At 42.9% G+C, this 26,416-nt stretch overlaps 1 protein-coding gene across 3 annotated transcripts in view; it reads left to right on the plus strand.

Moving 5' to 3' along the window:
- The first annotated feature begins 3 nt into the window (after positions 1–3).
- Positions 4–26,416, plus strand: part of Cpped1 (calcineurin like phosphoesterase domain containing 1) — a 92,244-nt gene continuing 65,831 nt past the window's right edge. The window contains exons 1-2 of one of the 3 annotated variants that reach the window (XM_046440622.2): positions 4–163; positions 17,513–17,731. In XM_046440622.2, coding sequence (XP_046296578.1) covers positions 94–163; positions 17,513–17,731 — 289 coding nt within the window. In that variant the 5' untranslated portion in view covers positions 4–93. Of the gene's footprint in view, positions 164–417; positions 724–17,512; positions 17,732–26,416 lie in introns of those variants that run through there. The other 2 variants (XM_046440613.2, XM_046440604.2) reach the window with 2 other exon arrangements.

The following is a 26,416-nucleotide window of genomic DNA, read 5'->3' on the forward strand; positions in this document are numbered from 1 at the left end:
CCGCCCAGAGTCGGGCACGCAGCGGTTGGGCGCTGTGGGGTTGCCGCTCCCTCCCACGCAGCGTGCGCCGGACTGGCCAGAAACTCGCTCGCCATGTCTGCTGCGGAGGCTGGGGATGTTTTCCACAGAGCCCGGGGCAGGACCCTGGACGCGTTTTCCTCAGGTACCGCTGGCCTTCGCCCAGGAAAAGATCTGCCGAGATGTGGAACCTTCCGCCAGGGGAGCCTTCGGTCCCGGCGCGCGCGCCTCCAGCCGGATCCCATCGCGGGCTGCACTCGGGACCGGGGACCGCAATAGGGGCCGCACCGCCCGCTCTCACGGCCCGAGAGGCGGGTCCGAGCCAGGCGTTCGCGCCGGCGTCCTCGGGTGCCCAGGCCTGGCAGTACGAGAGGGTGAGAGTAAGAGGAAGCGGCCGAGCGGAGTTAGAAGTAGCTCGGGCTCTGCAGTTCCAAGCCCTGCCTAGTCCACGGCCCTCAGCGGACCCGGCCTCAGTTTCCCCGTCTGTAGGACGGGAGGCCTCGTGAGGTCGTGGGCGGCGCTGGAGGAGCGCTCCTGGAGGCCGTGCCCTTCCGGAAGTCGTTCACCACGGGGCACCGTGCACCCCGCTGTAGGGGTTGCTTACTGAGATGGAGTCATTCGCTGCTGTGTTAGCAGCAGCTATCCATGCTAACTGTAGAGTGGCAGGCCGTCCAGAGTCGTGGTCCCCCAGGATGCGGGACGGAGGTAATCTGCCAATTAGAGCTGTTAGGAATGTCCACAGATCAGAGTATCGGTGTAACCCACCGTCACTACATGCTAGGCGCTCAGCGAATGTCAGCCATAAGTCAAGAGGAAGCCAGGTTCCCGATTCCCCTTCCCCCCGCCCCCAGCTTTACAACCCCAGGGAGATCACCCAAATGCCCAGCATGATCTGGCTTAATGCCCATTCACCCTTGCCCAGTTTTCCTGCCTCACTGGTTTTCTTGATTTGTGCTTAAAAGGGCCAAGCCCTTTTCCTTCTGAGGGTCTTGGCACCTGCTCTTCCGAGCTACCACAGGTACCACTGGTAGTTCTGGTGGACTGGCTCCTTCTCAACTTGAAAGTTCATTTGCTTCCTCGGACTTTCCTACCTCCCTATCCAAAATAGGTGTGTCCTGTAATTCTCTACTTGAACTTCTTTCTTTTCCTTCTTTGCAACTCTTGGTGGGAGAGTGGCAAGATTCTGGAAGTTGTGTGCAGCCAGAAATTCATGTGTGGCAGATTTGGGAAAACATGCCTGCTATGGTGCCATTCTGTAGTGGGGCTTGACCTTGTTCATCAACATGACATCTTTGAGATTTATCTGTAGTGAAATAAGTAGTTCCACTTATCTCATTTTCCTACTGGGGAATATTTATGTATTTATAAATGGATGCGTATATTTATAAATATATGCTTTATACATTTTATGGATGGATGTTGAGAGTCTTCAAATTTGCCTCTCTTTATTCTACCTTTGCCTTTCCAAATCTCTCCCCCTTTTCCACAGTGCTCCAGCAGGTTGACTTCTATGGGCTATTACCAGTATACTCCCTGCACTTTAGCTTCCCTTGTGTTCAACCATCAGGAAGCCCCAGCTAGAGACCAGAGGGAGGGGAAAGCCCAAGTCAGCATATTTGTTACACCACTTCCTGTGTAGTTGTGTTGCACTGGCTGTATTCCTCCCTTGAAGCTGCTGCTTCTCTCAATAGTCTTTTTTTTTTTTTCTCAGACTCTTTTTCCAGATTTGGGTAGCAACACTCCCTCCCTTCTTCCTTGTAGGTATACGAGTGATAGCAGGTCTGCTTTTCTGTTTGTGGAGTACTACACTGTTGTAGTTTCTCCATGCCCAACGTATCCCAAATAATTCCCTTTAAAAATCTTCCTTTATTTATCCTAGTTTGAGTATGCCAGCAATTTCCTGCTTTGATCCTGACTGATACAATGGCCATTTAGTTGTTTTTTCACTCTTGTTAACAGTGCTGTTAGGAACATTCTTGTACAAGTCTTTCTGTGGACGTGTGGGAGAGTTTCTCTAGGATGTATACCCAGGAGCAGAGTTCTGGATTGTAGGATATAATCATCCCTAGCTTTACCAGTTATTATCAAATGGTCTTCCAAAGTGATTGCACCAAGTATATGTCCCCCACCTCAGTATAGGAGAGTTACGGATTACTCTGCTATTTTTCTCCGTTTAGGTTGGAGAAATATATATTATGTTCTGCGGTGTCTTGTAGAAAATAGAAAATGGCAGGGAGTGGGGTCACATACCAAACTTTCAGGGGCTCAGAATCCAGGTACAAAGCTATTACACAAAAAGTAACCCATGAGCTCTGAGAGCACTGCAGTGAGAGTTGGGATTTTAAGTACTGGTCCTGGGTGGTGGCAGGATGTTAGCTGATGCCAGGGAGGAAGGAACAGGCTTACATTTGATGAGATGGATTTGAGGTGCTGGCAACTTGTGGGGTGCAGTGCACAGCTAGTGATAAAGGTATGAGTACCATCACAGAGAGGGGAGTAAATGATATTCTTTTAGGAGTCAAAGGCGTTGCTAAGGGGAACAGTGTGACATAGTGGACGGTGCATGCATAACTGTCTGTGACTTTAGTGTACATCAGTATTTAAGGTTAAGAGGGCTGGGGATGTGGCTCAAGCGGTAGCGCGCTCGCCTGGCATGCATGCGGCCCGGGTTCGATCCTCAGCACCACATACAAACAAAGATGTTGTGTCCACCGAGAACTAAAAAAATAAATAAATATTAAAAAAAAAAAAAAAGGTTAAGAGGACCACATTGGAGGGTTAAGAGCAGGAACAGCCAGAAATTCTGAAAGATAAAGCCAGGAGCTAGTGTGACAACATCGCTGGGTGGGAGGACATATGCAGAATGTTTTACAGGATCAGATGTTGCAGAGATCTGGGTGAATGTAAGCTGAGCCCAGCAGCTTTGATAGGTTAGAGGTATCTAAGGCCATATTGGTTCTGCAGAAACACAGCGTCTAGCCTATGGAGGTGGACTTGCCAGAGAACGCAAAGGTACTGGCTCTTCCCTTCTTTTAGAACTCACACTGCCTATCAGAGGGGTTCATTTATCTCAAACAAGTGTCCCTAAAATCACAGCTTTGCTGACCCTCGCCTGCACTACTAGAAATCCCCTTCAGAATCAGCCATTTTGTTTCTCAAGTGAAACCTGTGCAAGGAGTGAAAGAGCAGTTGCTCTGAGGCCCTTTCTCTCAGCAGTGATTTACATGAGTGACATTATTCTCAGCACTTCTTCCAGTAGTGTGATAGGTGAGGCTCTGTTTCAATCATCTGTTCCTTGTTAATATAATGGGCTAGGCTCTGCGGATGGATGTTTATAAAATATAAATTGTGCATGTCTCACCTGAGAAGAGTTGCATTCCTAAGGCATGTTCAGATATTCATTTTAATTAGACAAATTGATAATTATATTTCCTTGACACATATCCTAATTAGGACTACTTTCTCCTAGCAAGTATCTCTTTTGAGAGGCTTATCACATCTGTTCTGCAGAAATTCTCAAAGGGAAAAATATCAAGATAAAATATGTTTAAAAAATTGTGTGTAATTGTTTTTAGGTCCTAAGTCTGATTTTTCCCAGTTCATTTTACCACCAGAGTATTTTCCCCCTCAGAGAACAGGGCTCCTGGGTGGTAATCTTAAGAAGATTATTTCCCTGGACATTTTAAACGTCTGCAGCTGTTCAGAGGAGCTGACTATATTTGCTAATCCTGACTGTTTCTTCGTCTTCTCTGGAAATCCTCTCACATGGCAAGAATAAATGAATTCTCATTAAACTATAACTTTCCCCATCTCTTGCGGGTCTCACCTAAAACTCTTTTTAGAAATAGACCTGGAAATACTTACCCAGGTTTGAACAGGGTTAAAAATAATGTGATTTAAGCAAGTCTAACAAGATGAAGAAGATGATGAAATGAATGCTTCAATTGTGCTGTATGTTTAGTTGTCTTTATTTGAGGAGGCTTCTGTTAAATAAAATTTGTAGGGGGCCATGAATTTGGCCTTGGTACTTGGAATAGGCCCAATAGGCCAAATCAGCACAGAGTTTAATCACAGTAGCTAAACTTTGGTTGATTGCAGGAGGCCCTATAGCCAGTTAACTTGAGTTGTAAATAGCTAAGCTGTAGCCAACTGATTGCATGGTTGACTAAGCTGTTTTCTGTATCCCACTTCTGTCTTCTGAGAATGCTGTATGATCTTCCGAATATGCAATCTGATTTGTTGTTTGGGGTTCTCAGAACCTGCTTTCCTTCTGGGAGCTGCCCATTCACGAATCTGTTTTGTTTTGCTCAGATAACTACCAAATTTAATTGGTCTAAGGAATTTTCCTTTTAACAGTCCCTGTGATTAAACTGGAATGTTTGTTATTTTTTTATCACGTTATTGGAGTTATCAGTTAGCAGGTAGAGAGACTAGTGCATATTAGTATGTAAAAAGTTTACACTGACATTTTCAAAAGACAAACTTGCTTTTATTTCTGGAGTACATTTTTTTGCCTTTTTATTTTTTAGTAACTAGTAAGATATAATTTATGTACCGTAACATGCACTCATTTTCAGTTTATAGTTAAATAGCTTTTAGTAGGTTTATAGTGATGCAGTCACAATCTAGTTTTAGAACATCTCCTGTGCCCCCCCAAAAAAGCCCATTTGCAGTCTCTGCATGTTCCCACTCCCTGCGCAAGCAGCTACCGATGACCTCCAGTGATGTGCCTCTTCTGGACCTTTCATATAAATGGAATTGTAATCTGCGGCCTTTGTGGCTGTGTCTGTGCCTTAGCATAATGTTTTTGAGTTTCCTCTACACTGCAGTATGTATTTTTTTTTTCCTTTTTACTGAGTGCTGTTTGCTTGCATCAGTAAGCACATTTTGTTTATCCATTCACCCACTGCTGAACTTTTGCCCCTCGCCCTTTGATATTGATAGACATCCACCCATTTGGACCATTTTTTCTTTGTCTTTTATGAATAAAACTGTGAACAGTCACAAGGCTTTAGATGGATATATTTTTTGTTGCTGTTTCTTTAGGTAGATGCATAGGATTGAAATTACTGGGTCATTTAGTAACATTTTGAGGACATGGCAAGCTGTTTGCCAAAGCACCATGTTATATTCCAGCAGTAATGTATGAGTTCCAATTTCCCCACATCCTTGCCAATGCTTGTTATCTGTTTAATATGCCATCCAGTGGACATGAAGTGGCATCTCATTGAGCTTTTGATTTGCGTTTTCCTAATGACTGATGATGTTGAGCATCATTTTGTGTGCTTAGTGTCCACTTGTACATCTTAGAAGAAATATCTCATTAGAGCCTGTGTCTATTTTTTAATTGTGTTTTTCTTTTTATTGTTAAGCTATAGGAGTTCTCTGTGTATTCTGGATATAAGTCCCTTGTCAGATATACGATTTGCATGTATCTTTTTCCATTCTGTGGACTGTCTTTTCACTTTCTGAATGATATTATTTATAGTACCAAAATTTTAAATTTTGATGAAGTCCAATTTATCAACTTACTCTTTTATTGTAAGTTGTGCTTTTGGTGTCATATCTAAGAAATCTTTCCCTAACCCCATCGCACAAAGATTTACTCTTATGTGTTTTCTTATTAAGAATTTTTTAAAAAACGTTTTTATTTTATTTGTTTATTTTTATGTGGTTCTGAGGATTGAACCCAGTGCCTCATTCCTGTGAGGCATGCGCTCTACCACTGAGCTACAGCCCCAGCCTTCTTATAAGAGTTTTATAGTTTGAGTTCTTCACCTTTAGATCAAATTCTCTTTTGAGTTAGTGAGTTGTATATAGAGAAAGGGTCTAATTATCGGAACATTTCCATTGTTGCTTGTTTTTTAACCACAGTGGAAACCTTATAATTGGTAAGAAAAAAAAATAGTTAAAGAAGGGAACCATAAAGAATTATATTATTGCTGAGTGTAGTGGCGCACACTTGTAATCCCAGTTGGGAGGCCGAGGCAAGTTCACAGCCAGCCTCTACAACTAAGTGAGGTCCTACACAATTTAGTGAGACCCTATCTCAAAATTCAAAAAAAAAAAAAAAAAAAGGACTAGAAATGAGGCTCAGTGGTTGAGCACCTCTGTGTTCATTATTCAATTTCTGGTACAAAAAAAAGAATTACATGGTTACTTTTAACATTTCATTTTAGTGTAGCCCATAAATGTGCATCTATGTACCAATCTTTAGGGGTCACCAAGGGCTTGCCTTGGGGTATGGGTTCACAGATAGGCATGCTTGTAGCTTTTCTTGCATGAACGCCATACACCCATAATGAAGCTTTTCCAGTTGGGTTTTTTCCAAGGGACAGATAGTCAGTTCGTAATCACCTGGGAAACATTCCCAGTGAAGGATTCCTCTAGGCTTATATTTTCTCCTTAAGTGTTTAACACTTCTACCTAGCACCTAATTTGATGGTATTTTATTTTTGCCAACTCGCGTTTATTGAGTCTTCCCAAAGCATTTATATTGGTTTTATTAGAAATGACCTGTTACATTCACATTTCACTGGTTTATACATTTCATTAAATCAGGTGATTAAAAAATATGTGGCAGCATCAACAGATTTGGAGACAATTCATAACAGACGTTTGGCGATCAAGCTCCTTGAGGGACAGGTGCAGAAGTTGGGGAGGGTGTAGGGCAGCCCAGCTGCCCCTGCAACGGTGCCTTTTACAGAGGCTTGGAGGCTGGTCAGAGCTTCAGGCAGCCTATTGCAAGTCTGCTCAAAGGCCTCTGCTGGAGGAGGTTTGGCTTGCAGCTGCCTGGAAGAAGGGTTCTCTCTGCATCCAGGCCTCTGTTTGTCTAGCCTTGCACCTGTAGGACTGCATGTGCCCAGAAAGCACACCTTCCAGTTCTCCCCAAAGGTCTGCCTAGGCTGACAGCCTGGGAATGGGGCAGGGGAACATGGGGAATGGGGCAGAAGTCATAGCAAGCATCCACCATTAACTCCCCAAATGGAGTCCTGCTTTTGAAAAGCCAAAGAAGGTTCTGGAAATGTCTTTTTCCCCTTTAACTATTGTCCAGAATAGGGTTGACCGAAGCCAGTGATGCTGAAAGCCACCTGGCCAAGAAGTCCTGGCCCATCTGCTGTCTTGGTTCTCTGAAGGGTTGCAGACAAAGATTTTGGCAGGTCCTCCATCCCCGGATGGCAACTGTGGCAGCCAAGCTGTGACTCAGAAGCTTTTGTGTATCTTAAAAACCACCTTTTGGATTCATTTGGACTATGAAAAGAGGCTGGGTAAATTCACCTTGATGCTTAGGACACGTAATTTAGAGACTCTGAAGGTTGCTGTCATGGTTAATTATTAGGGATAGTTATGGTTTTCAAAAACCACTCTCCTCATACCACACAATTTACCCTTTTAGAGTGTTTAATTCGATAGCTTTTAAGGTATTCAGAATTGTATAGCCATCACCACAATCAATTTTGGAATATTTCTATAACCTCAAAAAGGAACCCTGTACCCCGATAACTGTCACCAGCCCCCAAGGCCTAAGCACACACTAATGAAGGGCACTGTCATCTTCTGCATTACGTCTGACAGTTTTACAGTGGGGCTTTTAGCTTGTTAAACCAAGAAGAGTCCCAGAGTGGTAAATATTGTTTAGCTACTGGTTTTTTTTTAAACCACTAAAATAAGATTAGTCCCCTGAGAAGATGAAGGGTATAGCCGAAGACTTTTAGATTGTGATTCACTGTGCAGATTGCTACTGTGAGGAACTGCAAAAATTGCATTTCGTTGGCATTTGCTCTTTAGCCAGAAAGCCTCCAGGCAGCTGTAAAGCTACCCATCTTTGCTGTTTTGTAACCAAAGCAATATCCACAATGTATGAAGGGAAAGATGCTAAGACAAAGCATGTAAACATGTAATCTCATCAGGTATTTTCTGAGCCTTGCTTTGTGGGAACAAAAAAATAGGTAAGACTTCAGTAGCCTTGACTTTGCTAAGACAGGGTCCAGGTGACTGAATAGTTGTCATGGTAACTACCTTTACATTTGACCACTTATCCTGTGCCTAGTCTAAATGCGTTATAGGTACTCACTCATTAATTCTTCAGAACAAGCCTTTTGAGAGAGGGGTGCTGTTATTTTTACTTTACCCATAAGAAAACTAAAGGCCAGAGAGGTTAAGGAACTCGCATGGTGTCACATAGTTGGTAAAGGTTGAAATGGGATTTAGAATGTAAGACTCAGTTCTGGACTAGGACCAGGTGGGGGTTTGGGAGTTGGAGGCCCAAAGTTGGGCAGGGGCTTTAAACCCCTCATCAAGCCTGCATGCCCTGGTGTGAGCTTATCCCTGTCTCCTCCTCCAGCCTCATATTCACACAGGGTCTGGGCACTTGTGGGGCCCCCTCCCTGGGGTGCAGTTCCAGAGGCCCCCCTGCCAATCACTGTGTCCTATGTCATCCTGATGGGTTCTGTGATCCCAGCAAGCCAGTGTGTCACTAGGCTATTTAGTTGTTTCCTGCTCGTCTTCCTCGCTATTCTGTAGGATCTTAGGGAATGGGACCCGTAACCTGCACACTGCTGAATGTCCACGACTGGCATAGCATGTGTTATAGAGCCTGAGTGGCATCTGCTCACAGGAAGGGGGCAGTCTCTGTGGTAGAGTCGGTATGGGCTGGACTGGCCTGGATAGATGTAATTTCAGCAGGAAGTTGGTAGAGTAGAGTACCCGAGGGAAGGGGTGGAAGTGGTGGGGTATGTTTGGGGAGCAGATTGTGGTTCATTCTGGAGGATGGCGTGGCATGTCTTGAGCAGGGTTTCTCAGCCTCAGGTTTGTTGGCGTCATTGGCTGGATTGTTCTTTGTCATGTGGCTCTGCCTGTGTATTATGGGATGTTTAGCAGCATGTCTGCCCTCTACCCACTGGATTATGGTAGTACTACTCATCTCCCAGTGATATCCAAAAATGTCTGTAGACATTTAATGTCAAAATCACCCCCACTGATTTTGGATGTCCCTTGTCTAATGGGACCAGTGATACAGCTGGAAAAGCTTTAGGCTCATTTTAGCCCCCAGCGTCAGAATGAGCAGGGATTCAAGGACCTCTCCATCTGGTCAGCACATGTTTGCTGCCTGCCTGCCTCCTGCCAGAGCTGGATGATGTGGCTGGTGATATGCTGGAGTGGGCAGCAGACATGAACCTGTCCTCGTGGAGATTCAAGGCTAGTGGCTCTTTAGCAGGGAAGAGGTTTTGGTGATCAGCGTGGGGGCAGTGCCTGCTGTGGGCAGGGGCTGCCATGAACAGTGTAGGGAGCTGTCCCCCTTGCTGGGAGTGTTGAAGACCTGACCAAGGAGAATGGCAGTGTGGGACAGGAAGTGGGACTGCTGCATGGGTGTTGTAGAAGTGGAATGCTACAGCTTGGCTGGCTGTGTGTATGTAGTGATGCACGATCCCAAGATCTGTAGATTGGGAGACTGGAGATGATGGTGGCAAAATATGAGACATCTGCAGAAGGAACCAGGGTAAATGAATGAAGGATGATGAATTTGCTTGTGAAAATATTGAATTTAGGGTGGAAATTCCAAGCTTGGAGCTCAGACCAGTCCAGAAAAATATACCTATTTTTAATTTTTGAGTTAATTCTTTAGCTTTTTAGTCAAATGGAGAAATGTGGCTTCCCAGTATTCCCAATTCCTGTATTGTTTTGAATCAGACAAATTAATAGGAGCCAAAACCTTGAATTGTTAAGTATTTGTACCCTGTAATGATGTGATGTGATAATGATAGGAGCCTACTAATTAGATTGCTAAACCAATATCATTTTAAATCTGTGTTCCCAAACTGGACTTAGAAAGTGTGACTTTCTGTTACAAAAATTAACTTAAGAGAGCCATTTATCATTGTGTTCCACCTTGAACTATTTTTGGTTCTATGTAGGTAACAGGTGTAGCTCTTCACAAGAGCACAGATATGACTGTTTTAGTTGTTAATGGCATGGTGACTCTCCTTGGTCTTTTCCTGGTCAGTGATGAAAACAGTGACTCATTTGCTTTGGGGTATGCATTTATTATAGTCTGTGATTAGCTGGTAATATGGAAAGGATCAATGAAATTTCTAATTCTTGGTATATATTAAAAAGTCAGCTTTCATTAACAATTGACAAATATGCCTGAGAGGTATAATAAAAATGAACGAGAGGAAATATATTGGCAGAGACAAATCTAAGAAAACATTAGTTTGTGATATTGAAACTGCAAACTGTAAAGAGAATTGCAATTGGAATGTCTGTCCTTCAGGCAGGATTTTTGGCATATAAACAGAGTCTCATAGGGAGGATTAATGGTGAGGCATTGTATGAATTCTTACAGGCTTTTAAGATTCTTCTCTGTATGCAGTTGCTTTGCTCCTGATTAAATTGTTTAAAGAAAACTCACAAGTCTTTTCTGCACATAGTTTAATATTACTCCAAATCCACTGTTTAATCTCTCAATTTTGAAAGATGGTAGCTATGATAGTCTCTTAATAGCAGAAATTGGAAGTGGCCAATCTTATTTTTCAATGAAACAGATAAACAGGATTTCTAAGGCAAATTATTTCTGAAAATATATTTTAAGGTTAATTTTAAAACTTGATTTAGAGAATGGTGGTCATTCAGTATGTTTTTTTCCTGGCCTGTTTAGACAGACATAGACGCTCTAGCTAGACATGGCTTCTCTGTAATTGTGCCAGTGTTGTCATCTTGTTCTGAAATCAGCCTTGTGGCAGAATGGGCATTTCGGGCCTGTTTCTGCCCAGTTTCTGCCCCTGGCTCTTTGTTAGTTCCACTCATTTTATTTGCATTTGTTGGGTCTTCTCTTTCCCACCTTGAGCAAAAGGGAAGGGTTACCATAGATAAGGGCTATGGTTGCAGGTGCCTGCAAGGGCCAAGTGTAGGCTATGTCAATTTCAAGAGCATAAGCCCCATGTAAAGAGCATAGCCCCAGCCAATCCTTGGCACTGTCCATTTGGGCCCAGTGTAACCAGATTTTCCACGAGAATCCAGAAATCCAGGCACATATCAAACTCATGAATTAAAAATGTTGGCAACAAATTCAGAATTTTATAAACACTGCGTGGGCCTAGCAGAACACATCTGCTAGCCAGACCTTGAGTTTGTCATGTCTGGAGGAGATCACCAATTAGCACTCTCCAGAGATAGGTGTCTGGACCCCAGCCTGTACCCTGAATCAGCCTGTGTTTTTGGCAGAAACTGTGGACATCACAGGCGACCAGGAGAACACTCTGGGCCTTGCCAGCATTATCTTTATGAGAGTATCATTTAATTTAACAAAAAGTTCCATTTGAAAGAATATTTTTTGGAGACAAAAATGCCTGCAACAAGATGGACAACTTTTGGGCAGCCAGGGGCCTATTCCTTCTTCTTTGTGGCTCTCTCCAGCTCAACAGCACTGAGATCATGACTAGCCCTTTGGTAAAAGCTGCTGCTCACCAATAGTGTGATCTTGAACTTGAGCCCTGGGACCCCTAGCCAGGCCTCAGTATCCCACTTTGGTTAAGTGAAAGGCTGGTTACAGCAACCCTGCCAGTCTTTCCCGTAATGACAGTGTCCAGTGCCTTCTGTGAGTTAAGCTCTTTAAGGTGGTTTGCAGTAAGTGGGTTACTTTGCTCAGTACTAGAATGTCAGGAGCAAACTCGGAGGTCACCTGAGTAACTTATGTTGCCATCTGTGGCTGACTCTCATCTGTGCCCCATAATCCTACCTCCTGGTGTTCAGGCCCTGTGTGTTAGAAGGAGCACAGCAGAAGTGAGGGGATGTCATATTCATCTCTGCTCCACACAGGATTGTAACTCCATTTGCTAACAGATCTCTCCTATACTGGTGCTAATGAATCAAGTTTCCATGTTTTTGAGATGCCGAAGGAACTGGGGGTTGCCCCTGGCTCACAGCCAGTGAGAAACTGATGCCCCCAAGTCCCACATCCCATAAGAAGCTACATCCCACCAACAACTTCAAGGGCTTGGAGCAGATCTCATCCCATGTTAGTCTTTAGCTGATTCCTCAGCACTGGCCAGTGCTTGATTGCAGCTCAGGAGACTGAGCAGTGGACAGGCTAAACCATGCCAGAGCCCTGAACCCAGGAACTGTGAGATATTAGATGAGTATCCGTCTTCAGCTGCTCCATGTGTGCTGATTTGATGTATAGCAGTGGATAGCTAAATATCATTTCTTTGTGTTTGTTGAAAGATTAAATTCATTATGGGTATTCTTACTCATAGCTGATTTTGGTATTTTAGTTAAATGTATGCTTTACTGTGTATCAACACTAAATACACCATAGGCATCATCCAGGGCTTTGTATCAGGTGTTTCCAAAGATTACTGTCTTATTTTGGTATCATCTGTGTCAGAAATGAGATTGAAATTTAATCGACTCACTTTATTTCATTTATTTCACAAGTACTTAGCTTACCTCAAAATTTGACCAGAGTCTCATCAAAGTCATCAATTAGGGCTCCTTTATACGTTCTAAGAAAAATATGCGTCTTTCTGTTGTACTTTTAAACACCTGTGTGGTGCACATACATCCTTGCTTGTGGATGCATACACTATCCATCATAGTCACATATAATCAAAAGTGTCAGAACTCACTAGTACAGAATTCCCCAGTTAATTTCTTAACATTCAAAGCACCTTGACTTGATTTTGAAAGGCACATGTAAAGGGTGACAACTAGACATTCATCAACAAAACTGAGAAATGTTTAGGACCAAATACCTGAAGTGAATATAGGCAGGGCCTAAAACCAAGCAGGAAGATTGCAGACGAAAACAAAACTAACAAAAATATAACACACTAACAACAACAAAATAACCTGTAGCCAGGCACAGCGGTGACACCTGTAATCCCAGCTGCTTGAGAGGCTGACAGGAGGATCCTACATTCCAAGCCATCCTGGGCAACTTACTGAGACCCTGTCTAAAAATTAAGTGGGGGGGGGGGCACTGGGAATATAACTAAGCACTCACCTGGCATGTAGGAGGCTCTGGGTTCAATCTCCAGCACCAGCACTACCACCAACAAAATCCCTCACAGTGGAGTTTCAGTTTAGGGAAGTAGAAGTCACTCCTGTTTCTTATCCAATACACTGAAATGGCCAGGGAGCAGAGTTCCTTGATGAATTCCAGGCCCTGGCTTCCCAAACGGGTTTGCACAAAGGTCACTGGGGATTCTTTCCAATGTAGACTCCATAGGTCTGGGCCGGCTAGACAGTCTGCCTATCTAACCTACCTTGAAAGCCTGTAGATGCTCCGGGTCTGCTGCCAGGAACCCAGCCCTGCCCCCTGTGCCTGTGAGCAGCCTTTGTCACTGCTGTCCTGTCATCCTTGCTTCTTCCCTTGCCCTTGAGCCTCCATTCCCAGGAGTTTCTTAGAGCAGTGGTCAGGATTTCCCTCTTTGTGCAGTTTCACATGCAAAGTCTTTCTCTAGGAAAAGAGGTGAAAAGCTGAATCTCTAAGTGAATTTGGTTTTGATTTTGGTTTTGGTTTTGGCAATAATGACGTGCTCTTGATTGTGCTGCTTTAGAAATGGGCCTCAGCTTAGCCAAACGTGTGGCTTGAACTGCCAGAGCAATGTTTCCAGAGGGTCCCCTGAGAGTTGGACTGTGCACAGGGCAGAGGCTTGTCTTTGCTTTGAAAGGGAATGTGTGGGAAACTCACCCCAACCCTCACAGACATTGGTCAGTTGCTACCCAGGGCCTGTCCTGGGGATGACTGATCTTTGGTGAAATAATTTAATGCACATATTGTTAAGAATTCAATTTCATAATGAAAAAAGCTATCCTTTTGAGGGATTCGAGAGTTGTTATAAAAGATTTCTCCTTTTAGAACTAAGCATGGTAAAGCCCCAAATGTTTAATTCGGCCTTGAATTAAAATTAAGATGAGGGGTTGGGGTTGTGACTCAGTGGTAGAGTGCTTGCCTCACACACCTGAGGCACTGGGTTTGATCCTTACCACCACATAAAAATAAATAAATAAAATAAAGATATTGTGTCCATCTACGACTAAAAAATATTTTTAAAAATTAAGATGAAACCAAAGACCACCAACTTCTGAGCAGGATCCAGATGCCTTGGAGAATTTAGAGCCCAGAGTCAACAAATTACCTTATTAGATAAAGTAGATTGAGTCTGGATGTGTTAGCTGTCATTCATCTTAAATTGAATCTTTTTTGTACCTCGTCATCCTAAAATGGACAGCCTTTCTTAAGTTTTTACTAGGTAAATAAGTAATGAAAGATTTATTTTAATAGCTCCAAGGACTATTGACTTTTTGAGGCTGTGACTATTTGTCAGAGGAAACTACTTGTTAAAATGTTTGCTGTGGGGAACGGTTTCTAAACTCTGTTGTAGAAGGTTGATTTATGCTGCGACCTTGGGTGCTGATCACCTCTCTGATCTGGTTCTGATTAATTTATACAGTTTAAATGGCTCTGCAAAGGGCCTCAGAGTTGGAACACAGCTAAAAGCATTGAGCAGTGTACAAAGGTTATTAAGCAAGTAAAATAAATAAATGTCGTTAACAACTTTAAGACATGAAGCAGAATTCAGCTTTTCTTATTTTGTGAAACACACTCAGCTCTTTTGAAGTCTCCTTGACCCTTTCACCCTTTGTCTCTTCTACCTGATTCACAGGTATCCATCTCTGTGGAACATTTTACCCTGAAACTCAGTGGCTTGAAGTAGCAAACCTGTTTCATCTCACATTTTCTGTGAGGAGTCTAGGTTCTTCTGCCCCTGAGTCTCCTAAGGCTGTTCCAGGGGGTCAGCCATGGCTCTGGTCTCATCTGACTCACTGCTCCACCTGTTGGTAGGATGCAGTTTCTGAGCTGTTGGTCCCAGGTGTCCTTGCCATGCTGGCCACTTCATAGGGCCATTTACAACATGACAGCTCATAACCTCCTGGGAGGGCAGAAGGAGGAAGATCATGGTCTTTCTGTAGCCTGCTTTGAAGGAACAGCCCATCATTGTATTCTGTTATGGGGAGCAGGTCATTAGGTCCACCCCACACTCGAGGGTTACATAAGGATGTGAATATCACCAGGTGGGATCTTTGGGGACCATTTTAGTCCCTCTGCCACACATGGTAAGGGTTGGATGAATGAGCAAACCCTTCAGTGGTGCCGTCTTGCCATCCTGTGCAACAAGACGTGCACATGTCAAACATTCCTCCTTCATACTGGGTCCTGTGCTGGTCTGTGGAACAGCCGTGCCCTTGGCTGTTGACTAGTGTGTTGATGCACGTGTGCCATTTGTTCTATAAAATGCATACAAGTAATTTTGTTCACTTATTTTTAAGCTTCTGAAAAGGGAATTAAGAAGATAGTGGTAGGCTAAAGCCAGAGGTCCGCTCTGAGATAGCCAGCTCCGTGGGAGGTTCCATGGAAGGTTCCATGGAAAGGCTCTTTGTTACAGCTCAGTCTCCCCCTTCTGGAGGCTTTCCCTGTCCACTCACCCAAACCAGGTCTTACCGCTCTGAGTTCCCTGTATAGTCCCAAGCTCTTCCTGCTTTCTCCCTGAATAGCCCCAAGCTGTTCCTGCAGCTTTCCTTGTTACTGGCTCTCTCCCAGGAGAACTGAGCTCAGTGAGAGCAGGGCCTCCTCTGTCCAGATCATCCATGTATCACCAGCTCCTCACCTGGGGCCTGGCAAACAATAGGCTCTCGGTATACTACCAGATATGTGTGAATCAAACACAAGGTCATTAAATCATTCTAAGGAGCTTTTTGGAAGTCATACTATAGCTGTGACTTTCAAAGGGGATACCATTGGTTTAGGTAGCACGTAGACTACATTAGTTTATTAAAAAAAGAAAAATAAAAACAGCATGAAGATCATGGACAGTTTTGTCCTAGCCTTTAAGGCCTAGTGGGACACTAGGAAAATCACACTGCTTCTCTGGGCCTCAGTTTCCTCAAAGGACAAGGGAGGGAACTATAAACCAAGGCTCCTCAGATGGAGCTATATCCCTGGATCCTATCTGGGAAGTGTGGGTTCTGGTTTTCATGTCTTCAACATTGGTCTGCACCTAAGATTTTGTTTGAAGAAGGAATCAGAAACAAACACACACACACACACAAGAAAACAAGCTAAACTTTTGCATAGCTAGTGGCCACACCAGTTGTGGTGTATAAGGATGGAGTTGTAGTGGCAGTTGTGGTGTATAAGAATGGAGTTGCAGTGGCAGTTGTGGTGTATAAGGATGCAGACTCCAGATCCCCAAAGCTCCGGCCTAGCAGAACCAGTTTGAAGAGCAGTCCAGGTGATTTATGCTCAGGGCACCCAAGAGAGAACCCTTTCCAAGACCAGAGGTTGGTCAACCAGTAAAAATGCAAATAAGAGAAATGCAGTAGGGTGACTATGGATAACAGTAAGTAAGTAAGCTAGAAGAAGGGATTTTTGAACATTCTCACCGCAAAGAAATGATAAACGTTCAAGAAGATAGACCTGCTCCTCCTGATTTGAACATCCCATCCACAGAATATACTTACATCAAAACATCACCCAGTGCCTCATAAGCATGTACAACAGTTATGTCTCAATTAATAAAAAAATCTTAAAAGATGAATTGTTGTTAGGAGCCTACTGTAAAGCATGGTGACGGTTTCATAATAATGTATTATACTCAAAACTTGCTAAGAGAGTAAATCTTAGGTTTTCTCACCATCCAAACACAAAAGGAAGCTGATGCGATGAATATGTTAATGAGTGATCCTGGTGATCTTTTCACAGTGTGTATGTGTGTCGAGTCATCAAGTTGAACATCTTAAATGTATACATTTTTCCCCCATCAATTTTACCTCAATAAAGCTGGGGAAAAAAGAATGTCAATCCCTTCCTTGCCCATGCCCACCTCATGCCGTGATGATGGCCACCTCACACTACCTTTGAAATTTTAGCATTGATTTTTCTTCTTTTTTTCACATTGACTTATTTCAAGATTTCATTTTTGGCACCACATTTCCCACCAGATAACCAGAGCTTCCAGTGCCAAGTTTGCTAATTAAAATTGTGTCACATCCCCAAAACAGCGCAAATGGTGCCATTAAGCCTGGCAGAAAAGTATTTACCTAGTAATTTAAATATAATACTTCTGGAAGCATTCAGTTTAGGGTGTTTTCAATTCTAATGAGAACCCTGTTGCGGAGTGTCCACACGGCTGCTGTTGTGGTCTGTGCTTCCCTTTGGCTACTCAGCTCTTCAGCAAGCAGCTTGGTTGCATGGCTGCAGCAGTCCATGTGGCTTCCTGTGGCCTTTGGGAATCACCAGGTCTCAGGCATAATTAGTATAAATCAAAATGCTCTAGACTATGACAGGAAAATAGTATGTTTGAACAGCAGCTTATTAAAATGACCTATTTAATTTAAGAAAAATATCATATCCACTTGCATGGTAACCTGGATGCTTTCACTGACAGGTTTTATGCCATTTCTCTCCTGCCCCCTTTTCTTTTTTTTTAAGAAAAGGAAAGAGAATGGAAAGGCCCATTCTACTTCATCCAGGGTGCGGACCCACAGTTTGGGCTGATGAAGGCCTGGTCCACTGGGAACTGCGACAGCAGCGGTGATGAGTGGGAGCAGGAGATCCGCCTCACTGAGCAAGCCATTCAGGCCATCAACAGGCTGAACCCCAAGCCCAGATTCTTTGTTCTTTGTGGCGACCTCATCCACGCCATGCCAGGTAAGACGGGTCCTCGCTGGGACCATTTCGCCTTCAGCCAATCATGACCACATACATGGGCAAGGAAAGAAATGATTTCCCCCCAGAGGCATCTCTCTTTGGTAATGGCCCCTTCCTTTTCAAGATTGTGCAGTATCACTGCACATCAGAAAAGGCACATTCATTTTATATTTAGAATTTGGTGAGATTAATCACAGTAGTTAAGGAGAGCTACTGTCCTGATGATCTGGGTTTAATATGAAAAGTAGACCAGGCCCCCCTCACCTCCACCCCATGTCACTTTCCCACATTTCTAGGGACAAACCTGAACTGTTTCCGTATTTCATATTCATAAATATAATCTGCTTTCTCTCCCCTCTTCTTACTGTTAACTTCTGTATTTGTTGGTGCTTTTTCAGTAGCAAATTAGAAAAATTTATTCTAAAGTAGTTTAAGTTGTTATTCTTGTCCACATTGCTTTTATGGGGCTGTAAAGTTCAGGGATTGATCTGGGCTTCGGATATAGCTGGATCTAGGGGCTCTAAGGTTGTTATCTGTGCTTGGTCTCACCATTGCCCAGCTCTGTTTTCTCTAAGTTGACTTCATTTGAATGGAGGTTCTCTCTACATAGTGGCTCTTAGGAGCTCTAGGTTTATACCCTTTTTACAGAAATAACAGTGTAAAGTGCCCTATTTTTGGTGGTTCAGTCCAAGTTCCAGATCTCACTCATCTAGCTCACATGGCCCCAGGGTGTGAGGTCAGCTCCACTATAATCATGCAGTCTGAAGAACAGGATCGTTTCTCTAAAGACAACTAAAATGCTGGGAATGCAAAAACAGCAGTTGCCTTTCGGAGCTCCCCTCCCTTTTGTTTGATCTGTTCTAATGTTCTTCTCTCCCAGGCAGGGCTGAAGCCCAGTGAGCAAGTATAAGCAAGTAGAAAGTGTCCCTGCCCATCAGGGAGGCAGAGCTGGCTCCCAGGGCCTCTGCTCTTATCTGTGTCCCTATCTCTGCTTAGAGGAACAGAGATGACCTGAAGACCATGGCAAAAAACACAGCAGTGGTTGTGGACCCTCACTAAGGGCTAACTTTACCTTCTACCTGTACCCTGGGAACCTGAGTCCTGCCATGATCTCTTACTTCCCTAGAGTCCAGGGTACTTCACAGGAAGCCTGAGGCTGTTAATTTTTCTCCACCAAGGCCTACTTGTCTGGTGGCCTCTGTCTCCAAACAAAAGCCAGAGTGAAGATGTAAGAATGAAAAACGGGCAGCCAGAATTGTTCTGCCTGGTGTTCCAGGAGCACAGTCAGCAGGGAGAACCCTCAGACCTCCCTCCCCTCGTTCTCTATTTACTCATAGTTTGCATTGAGTCACGTGTGTATGTGCCCACGTCATTGCCTGGACCAGGGAGAACCCAGTGCCCTTATCCCTGGGGAGGCACCATTGATGGACCCGGTGAACACAAACCCTTCCCTCCTTAAGGCCTCAGTTTCTAAGCCAAGAACCCACTGAAGCAGCAAGAATTTGAAACTTCCATCCATCTAGAGCCAATCTGGGACAGCAGCTTCATACCTCTGCGGCAGAGGTAAGCATCCCACTGGCTCTATATAGAAACGTATTCATGAAGATGGTACTGAGTTTGCAGAGAGGTAAAAATCTTAGCTGCTTGTAAACTTGGCCACCCTGGGCAATGCATGGCTGAGGGCTCACAGGTGCTGAAGTTGTGCAGTACCGAAGCAACTACTCTGCCCAGGCTTCTGAAGGAGTCAGAAATCACAGAGGACTGAGTAAAAGAAGATGAAATGTTAACGAATGGATTAGTGCTACTTCCAAATGGTCTGACTTGGGATTATGTGGCCGTATGTGCACATCAGCTTGTACTTTCAATCTGGACCACGTATTGAGCCAACTTCTGCTTCTTCTGCACACTTGAATATAAGATTCCAAGTTACATTTTCTGTCTAGTGATTTTTTTTTCTTAAAAACAGAATATTGTGAGATTCACTGGAATTACATTAACATATTCTCATAGATGTTTACGGATTTGTTCTGATTTATGTTAATATATTCAGTCATATTTCAAAATCAGATTTAAAATAAAAGATTTCCATGCAATTATATTGCTTCTTAAAAAGAATATATTGTGCATAAGTAAAATTCATACTTTTTATGATCAGTCCTACCACGTGGTCAGAAGACTTTGTAAATATGAACTGGCAAAGTTTTGAAGATGTCTTCTATATTCATTGTGACTAGAGCAGAATTCATAGTTTCTTCTGAAGATTGGACTATTTTGTGGGGTTTTAACTGAGCCAGTGAGAGGACTCTTAACTGTTTTGAATATTGTGGTTTGAGATTAAACAGAACATTTTAAAACTACTAAACTACTTATCATTTTTTTAATGTGCAATAAGTGCCTTCCCTTTCATTTAGCTTGTACACAGGGCAAATAATTAGAAAAGTAATTATTGGTTTTGACTGCTTAGCACATTGTAAATTATCAAATGCATATATTAATAGGCAGCAAAAATCAGAAAGTATGCTTTTAACTCCACCATAAATAATATCTTGGACCTAGTAGATTCAAGTTCAAAATGAAGCAAAAAATCTTTCAGAATAATGTTTTTTTAAAATGAAAGTCATAATATCTTTTCCATTATAAATATCCATTATAATATTCATTTCCCACAAATACTCATTGTGTGCAGAGAAGGTGCCGATTGCAATACTAGATGCTGTGGACACAGTAGTGGCAGTGAGAGGCCAGGTCCTCCTTTGCAGTTTAGGAATGCAAAAATAGCAGTTGCCTTTCGGAGCTCCCCTCCCGAAGGAAAGTGCAGGGGCATGGATGATAAGGGGAGCTACTGCTACCAAAGCTCATAGGGAGAAACCTGAGAAACGCGACCTTCTTCATTTTGAAAAAGCCCATTTTATTTTGAGCATGTGCTTTCATTCTACAGACATCTTTGGTGTTATCTAGGTATTTTCTTATTTTATGAAGCTTCTGTATGAGCTAAGCCATACTAAAAGTAGCATTTGTACAAAAAAAAGTAGATTTGTACAAATAAAGAGCCCATTGATATTTAGTTCTTCAGTCTTAAGCCCGAGGTCACTTTGGTCAGCCCCCTGGTGTTGAGGCATTGACTCACTGCTAGTGTCCTCATGAATATTATTATTCAAGCAATTCCATGTGGAGCTGACAAACCAGAACATGTGGCACAGTGAGGGAGCAAGAGATTCCTGTGAGCCTAGACGTTTGCTGCTAACACACATGTCCATTCCTGTTCGTTAAAACTTGCTATAACCAACCAAACAGCAGCGTGGGCAGATTCTTCCCTTCATGTAGTCTCCTTGAAGAGGTCTTTGTATACCAGCCTCCACTTTGGTAACTGGTCTGATTGAGTTTTGGGTGATGTTGTGGCCTCAGGAACTGCTCTTGTTCTGCAGAGGGAGGCCAACCTGCAGTAGCTTACTCCAGTAGATGGTGTGTTATCTCCTGGAGCTGCTATAAACAGTTACCACAGAATCATTGGCTTGAAACAACACACATTTATTGTCATACCATCCAGGCAGCCGGAAGTCCAACCTGCAGAATCTGCAGGCTATGTTCCTCTGAGGGGTTCCAGCAACAGGAGGCCACCTGCACTCCGTGGCTGTCCTCAGAGCCTGCAGCCCTGCAGCTTTTCTCCTCTTTGACCTCTGCTCCATCCTCTCACACTGTCTTTATTGCTCTTACTGTCCAGCCTCACTCCCGTATAGACCCTAGTGATCATATTAGGCCCATCCAGATAGCACAGGATGATCTGTCTGTCTCAAGATCCCTGATCACACTTGCAAATTCAAGGTAGTGTGTTGACAAGTTCTGGGAACTGGGATGTAGACCTCCTGGGGGCATCATTCAGTCCATCATAGGACAGGACGGATGGAGCACAAGGTCTGTGCTGCTCAATCACCTACTCAAAACAGTCTCCAGAGATGTCGTTGTAGTTTGCATTTTAACTAGTGGGGAACCTGCTCAGAGCAGTGAAGTAGGGCCACTTGCTCCTTAAGTGGTGGACTCAAGTTCATCTGTTTCCAAAGCTTATGCAGCCTCACTACTCAAAAGGTGGCCCCAGAGCAGTAGCAGCATCTAGAATATCAGCATCTTTATGAAATCCCAGGTAAATTTTGTGGATAATAAGATTTGAGAAGCACTTACTAGACTAAAATGTGTGGGCCCTATAGTTTTTGTTTTTCAGTGTATTATTTATAATTTCTGTATATATAGCAGTAGTGTATAAAAATTCCCTTTAGGTGAGGGTCATAGTGTTTAGCAAGAGAAGCATCTTTCCTTTAGTCTTATGGTCAGTGTTCAAAAAAAGTACTTCTAAATTTGTAGACTTTGTTTTACTTCTTGAATAGTTTGAATAACTAAAACAGGATGCCCTCTCCTATAGAAAATGTCCATAGCAGAATGGTAGCAGAATATTCAGGAAAACAAGTACACATATATGGTTTAAAAGATCTGTATGTGTAATGATCAGGGGAGCTAGAACTAGATCTTTGATTTGGGTCAGGTGCATGTACATAGTCCTTTATCTGCTATTCCAAAATTTGGAAAGCTATGAAAATTAAGATTTTTTTTTTCTTAAATTTGAAACTAAGTTGGTTGATAGTAAAACTGCTCTGAGTTGATAGGAGCCTGTTTATAGTCTTTATCTAGTAGAGAGAATATTCATATGTTTTGCTAGTAAAATATTTCTAGGCTCCATTACAGACTGCTGCCTGATCCTCTGCTTAAGGTGTTATTTAGTATACACTCTGGGCCCTATATTACCATTCCAGAGTTCAAAAACTCCAATTTCAAATGACATCTGGCCCAGAGCATTTTGGATAAGAATTTATGGATCTGCAGAATTGATGCTTTGGAATTTTTAGATGAAGAAACCTTTCATCACGAGAAGCAGAGCCTTTTCCTCGTTCTGATTTAATGCCATCCCCAAGTTTACTTCTGCATATCCACTGCACAGTGTTCACATTTTAGTCTCAGAGTTAAAATGGTCCTAGTTGTCTTGTGATTGATGTTTTGGGACCATTTCTGTTGGGACCAGTGTGACTCAATATGAAAATGGAATTGAATTCGTAAATGATTTCAACAAATTGGAGGAGAGGGTACATGCACAAAGGTGATGTCTGCTACAGATACAGGCAGAGTAATCCAGTTATGTAGAGAAGTCTTAACTTCAAGGTGGAGAAGGGCTGGGCTTCTGCAGATATGGCTGCAGAAGGCTGGAGAGGAGATGAAGCCAATTGATCAATGGCTTGGTAGTTAAGAGTGGCAGGTGCCATGGGAATGTAAAGTACAATTACTGGTAAATACAATGGTGCTTTTCCACCAGGAAAAAGGCCCAAGTGAAACCTAAAAAGTGAAATTTCACCTAGTAACCTTCACCTTAAATTAGGTGTAAGGGGCTGAGCCAAACCTTGGATAAGATTATCCAAGCCCAAATGACCATCAAGGCTCTTTCCCCACTTGGAGATCTCTGATGAATGTATAGAATTGGGAAATAAAGCTGTTGAGCAAAGAAGGAATGCCTTGGTGTGCTTGGCTCTCAGCAAAGAACATAATCATGTGTCCTTCTGTGATTCACGCAGCCCAGGCTGGTTGGTACTCATTTCCTCAGGCTGGGAAGGCACAAACACATGCACGTAATTGTGGTACAAGACAGACCCTGATAAGCAAAGCCTCAGGGGTACAATTTTGAAAACCAAAGCCAGGATTAAGATTGTGGCCAGAAAGGGGCCTTATCTCATCCCTCCAATGTTTTCAAGTTCACCTACCTCCAAGCTGTGTGTGTGTGTGTGTGTGTGTGTGTGTTGTCTCCATAGTTACAGGTGCATGTACATAAACACACTTTTCTTAAATGTAAATGTGATTATACTGTACACGTTGTTCTGTGGCTTACTTTCCCTTTTCATCTGTTGGGAAAATCTCTTTTTTATATCAAGTTTCTAATCACCACTTTGTGTTCCTGGATGGGAATTTCATAGTTGGTTAAGCCCCTCTTCTGGTCATAACTATCATAACTATCATTTAGCAGTGATAATCTCCATGAGATAACTGTGGGAGGAGTTAACCTAGGTACCACGTCTCTGGTGTCCTTAGATGTGCTGTTGTGGAGCCAGCTGAGCAGAGTCTCTTTAGGCCTGAAGTTGAAGCGGGTTGTCTTGGTTTGGGATCCACTCAACCATCAGCACAGAGTGAACATTAGCCATGTTGCTCTGTGGTTCCCTGGGGGTCGTCTCTCAGGGTCAGGGACCAACCAACAGTCTCCTGTGTGGGCTTTATTGAGCAACGAAGGCCTCAGTCCCTGTCGCACAAGCCGTAAGGTCCTTTTCTGCCTACTATATCTCAGATAGTTTCCCTTGAGTGGAAGCTCTTTTGTCCATATTGAAGTGGGATTTTTGTTGTGTTGTTTTGTTTTTAAAAAGCTCAGTTAATTCACATTCATTTCCTCAGCTGTGTAATTAGCCTTGGGTTTTTATTTTTAAGTGCCTACTCCAGGCTCCAAGAAATGCCAAGATTTAAAGGCAAATTTTCCGTGCAGTTTAATATACAGAAACAAAAAGGGAGTTATTTGCATGCAAAAATATGATGCCTTAGTCAGAGTATCGCCAAGCTTGAGGATGGGCTGGGCCGTCTGCTTAGTCCTTCCAGCAGGCTGTGTGCGGGCCGAGTGGGAGCAGTGCCTCAGAGCAATCAGCCAGGCCCCTTGGCTCCCTTGCCCCTTCACATCCATTATAAGCACCGTGAAAGCACCCGAGCAATCAGTGACAATACCTCTCTTCTGCCGAAGCTGATTAAAAGTGGTTCAAACTAATTTACCTAATATTACTAATTAGGGAACTTGGAGCATTACTTGAAAAGTTGTTTCTGATTAGGTGTGTGATCATCCTTCCACCCCTGCCAGCATCTGCCACATGGTGACGTGGCAAAGGAGCAGCACTGCCTGCTGGAACAGTGTCAAAATGTCTTAACCAGTTTTGTGCCTTGGATCTTTTGGCAGGTTGAAAAAGTCTTGATCTATATCACAATGATGTTTTCAGATGTGTAAAATAAAATATATAGGGTTTCCAAGGAAACCAGTTAATATTGAAATAGTCACCAAAATATTTTAGAAATTATTTGATAGAGAAATATCCATGCTTCTTTGCCAGTCTATTGCATAACACAGTCTGAGAGCACGGCTGATCACTGCCATGGTGTCAGAATGGCAGTGAGCTTAACAACATTCTGTGGTCCGTGCAGCAACTGTGATATGATAGGAAAAGTCCTTATAATTTCTGTTAATGAGAAAGTCACAGAGGCTTTGATACCTCTGTGAATTTCTCCTAACCTCATAGTAGAAGGAAGTGATAGACATCAGAGGTTGGTGGAAGTCTAGTTCTTTTCCCCTTCTAAGTTCAGAGGATAGACCACATGTCCCCATGGCCCTCAAATTAACAGCCCACATGTGTGTGCACATGTGCCTTCCTTCTTGCTCTTTGAGAAGTTAGAACTGCTTCTTCACAGTCAACACATGCACTTGTAACTGACCAAAGTACAGACTCAATGGCAGAAACTCTACTTTTAATTAAAGGCTGGAAAGTTACTTAGTTGTAGCTAGTATAATACATTTGGTTATTTAATGAAAAGAAATGATTGGAGATAAATAAAAGGGACTAGTTAATAGCTGTCCTTTAAAAAAATTTGTTCCTTTTAGTTATGCATGACAGTAGAGTGTATTTTGATATATTTATGCAAATATGAAGTATGTCTTATTCTAGTGAGGACCCCAGTCTTATGTATGTACATGATGTGAAATTTCACTGTGGTGTATTCATATATGTATAAAGGAAAGTTGTGTCAGATATATTTCACTGTCTGCTATTTCTGTCCCCTCTCCCTTCCCTTCATTCCCCTTTGTCTAATCTACTGAACTTCTATTCTCCCCCTCACCTTGTTGTGTGTAAGCATCCACATATCAGAGAGAATTTTTGAACTTTGGTTTTGGGGGGCATTGGCTTATTTCATTTAGCATAATAGTCTCCGGACCCATCCACTTACCTGCAAAAGTCATAGTCATTCTTTTTTATAGCTGAGTAATATTCCATTGTGTATAAACAACTGTCTTTGGTGGTGGAGGGAAGCTTTTAATCTCATTTTTCTGGTTTCCAGCATTGGGATCAAAACCTGCAAATTGAGAGCGGCTTGCCTTATTTGTTTGTTCCATGAAGCATTTGAGAAGGCTTAAAAGGAACACAGGCATACACTAGGAAAATATAAATAAGAAATTTTAAGTCGGGACCAAAGAAAAATATAAGCTCATATAGGAAGCCAAGATGAGAGGCAGAAACAGATGGGTGGGTGAGTCCTAGTGGGATTCATTTAAGTGGAAAGATTAGCCAGAGAGAGTTGTTGCAGAAACACAGTTGTACCTGTATCCAAGAGGAACCAGCTTCTCCTAGAAAATCTTTAGATATTAAAGAAAAACTTTTTTGCATATTTCCTTTTGGGGTACCAAGTAATGCAGTGTCTAAAAAGGGACTAAAGGGGAGCAGGTTTCTTAACCTGGGTCCAAGGTCTGTGGGTAGGCCTTGGCCAGCCTGTGAACCCTGTAAAACTGGGCAAAGCTCAGGGTGTTTGCATCAGTGCCTTTGGGAAGAGATGGGGAGAAGGTCCAGTTTT

Source organism: Marmota monax, unplaced genomic scaffold (assembly GCF_021218885.2).
Source record: "Marmota monax isolate L192 unplaced genomic scaffold, Marmota_monax_Labrador192_F-V1.1 WCK01_AAM20220418_F8-fsc00035, whole genome shotgun sequence".
NCBI classification, from domain to species: domain Eukaryota; kingdom Metazoa; phylum Chordata; class Mammalia; order Rodentia; family Sciuridae; genus Marmota; species Marmota monax.